Source organism: Elephantulus edwardii, unplaced genomic scaffold (genome assembly GCF_000299155.1).
Source record: "Elephantulus edwardii isolate Elephantulus edwardi_28Jun2011 unplaced genomic scaffold, EleEdw1.0 scaffold00111, whole genome shotgun sequence".
In the NCBI taxonomy this organism is placed as follows: Eukaryota; Metazoa; Chordata; class Mammalia; order Macroscelidea; family Macroscelididae; genus Elephantulus; species Elephantulus edwardii.
The window spans coordinates 8,942,065-8,943,478 of NW_006399861.1; the positions used below are offsets into that span (position 1 = coordinate 8,942,065).

At 35.1% G+C, this 1,414-nt stretch overlaps 1 protein-coding gene across 3 annotated transcripts in view; it reads right to left on the bottom strand.

Annotated features, from left to right (window-relative positions):
- SNX14 (sorting nexin 14) overlaps positions 1-1,414 on the bottom strand; it is a 201,213-nt gene that overhangs the window by 148,666 nt on the left and 51,133 nt on the right. For 2 of the 3 annotated variants that reach the window (XM_006892134.1, XM_006892136.1), the window contains exon 5: positions 439-482. The exons of the other annotated variant lie outside the window; for it this stretch is intronic. In XM_006892134.1, the coding sequence (XP_006892196.1) occupies positions 439-482 (44 nt within the window). The remainder of the gene's footprint in view (positions 1-438; positions 483-1,414) is intronic. 3 annotated transcript variants of the gene reach the window in all.

A 1,414-nucleotide genomic window follows, 5' to 3' on the forward strand; every position in this document is an offset into this window, starting at 1 on the left:
AATGAGGGTTGCAGAGTGGAGTATACTTGGAGTGGGGGTGGGATGTGCGGGCTGGGGGAGGGGATTGTGTACAAATGAAGGAGTCTGTCTTTTTGCTTTTCAAGGAGAGGAACGAACTGGGGATAGAGTTGGGGGGGGAGAAAAGAGCAGCAATGAATTAATGGAATTCCAAAATCTCTGTAGAAGTTCACTGAAATTTAATAATAATAACAATAATATTTTTTTAAAAACCAACAATACATCTCCTGATCTTATGACTGCTGGTAACCAGGGTGCTGATTGTGGATTCATAATATATAGTGCAACACAGATCTATCTGCCTCAAAATCTTTATAATAACAAGACTTAAAAACACAAGCCTACATGGAAAACAAATTATTAGTGAAAGAATTCACTATATATACTAAACACAAAAGAAGTCTTATAGTAAAAACATACCTGTACCATGGATAAACAAAGTTCTCCAACACCAACTCAAGAACCTGCATAAAAAACACATTTGTAAAAAATTCAATCAATCAATTAATTCTGGAAAAATCAACTAAAACATTTCATAACATATAACACTTATATGTACTAATTATAATATTTAGTAACAAGAACCAGCTGTATGATATCACATTATGTACTGACTTTCAATACCATGCATTTATTTGGAAAAATGTTCGTGCCAAACTTCGGAAGTGCTGTAAAAATAAAATATAAATTAATTAAACAGCGTAATAAAGAGAAACTAATACTAAAGTAACATCCATACATATTTCCAAAATCCAACAAAACACTTTTGACATTTCACTGAACCAAAAATACTCACAGGGGAAAAGGAAATAACAGGCTAACCCTTTGTATTCTTACCTTTCTCTGTAAATCATATTCCCAAAATAAAAGAAATAGCAAGCAGCCAATACATTTTTGGAAAGCAGAGAGTACCAAAAGAATGTCTGCGTTTCATGGTTTAAGTAAAGTCATTTGACTTAAATCACAACAAATTGTGGATAACTCTGAGAAGAATGGGAATCTCAGAACACTTGATAGTGTTTATGTGAAACCTGTATTTAGACCAGGAAGCAATAGTCAGTACAGAGCAAGGAAATACTGCATGGTTCAGGATCAGGAAAAGTGTGTGTCGAGGAGGCATCTTATCTCCAAACATTTTCAAACTAGATACAGAACAGATCATTTGTGAAGCCAGACTCTATGAGGAGGAATGTGACATGAAGAATGGAAGACGACTCATCAACAACCTGCCTTTTGCCAACACCATTTGTTAAAAAGGCTGTCATTTCCCCACTTCACTGATTTCATCTCCTTGTCAAAAATCAGTTGACCACAGATAGATGGGTTGATCTCTGGATTCTCAATTCGATTCCATTGATCTATGTGTCTGTCATTGTACCAGTACCATGCTGTCTTT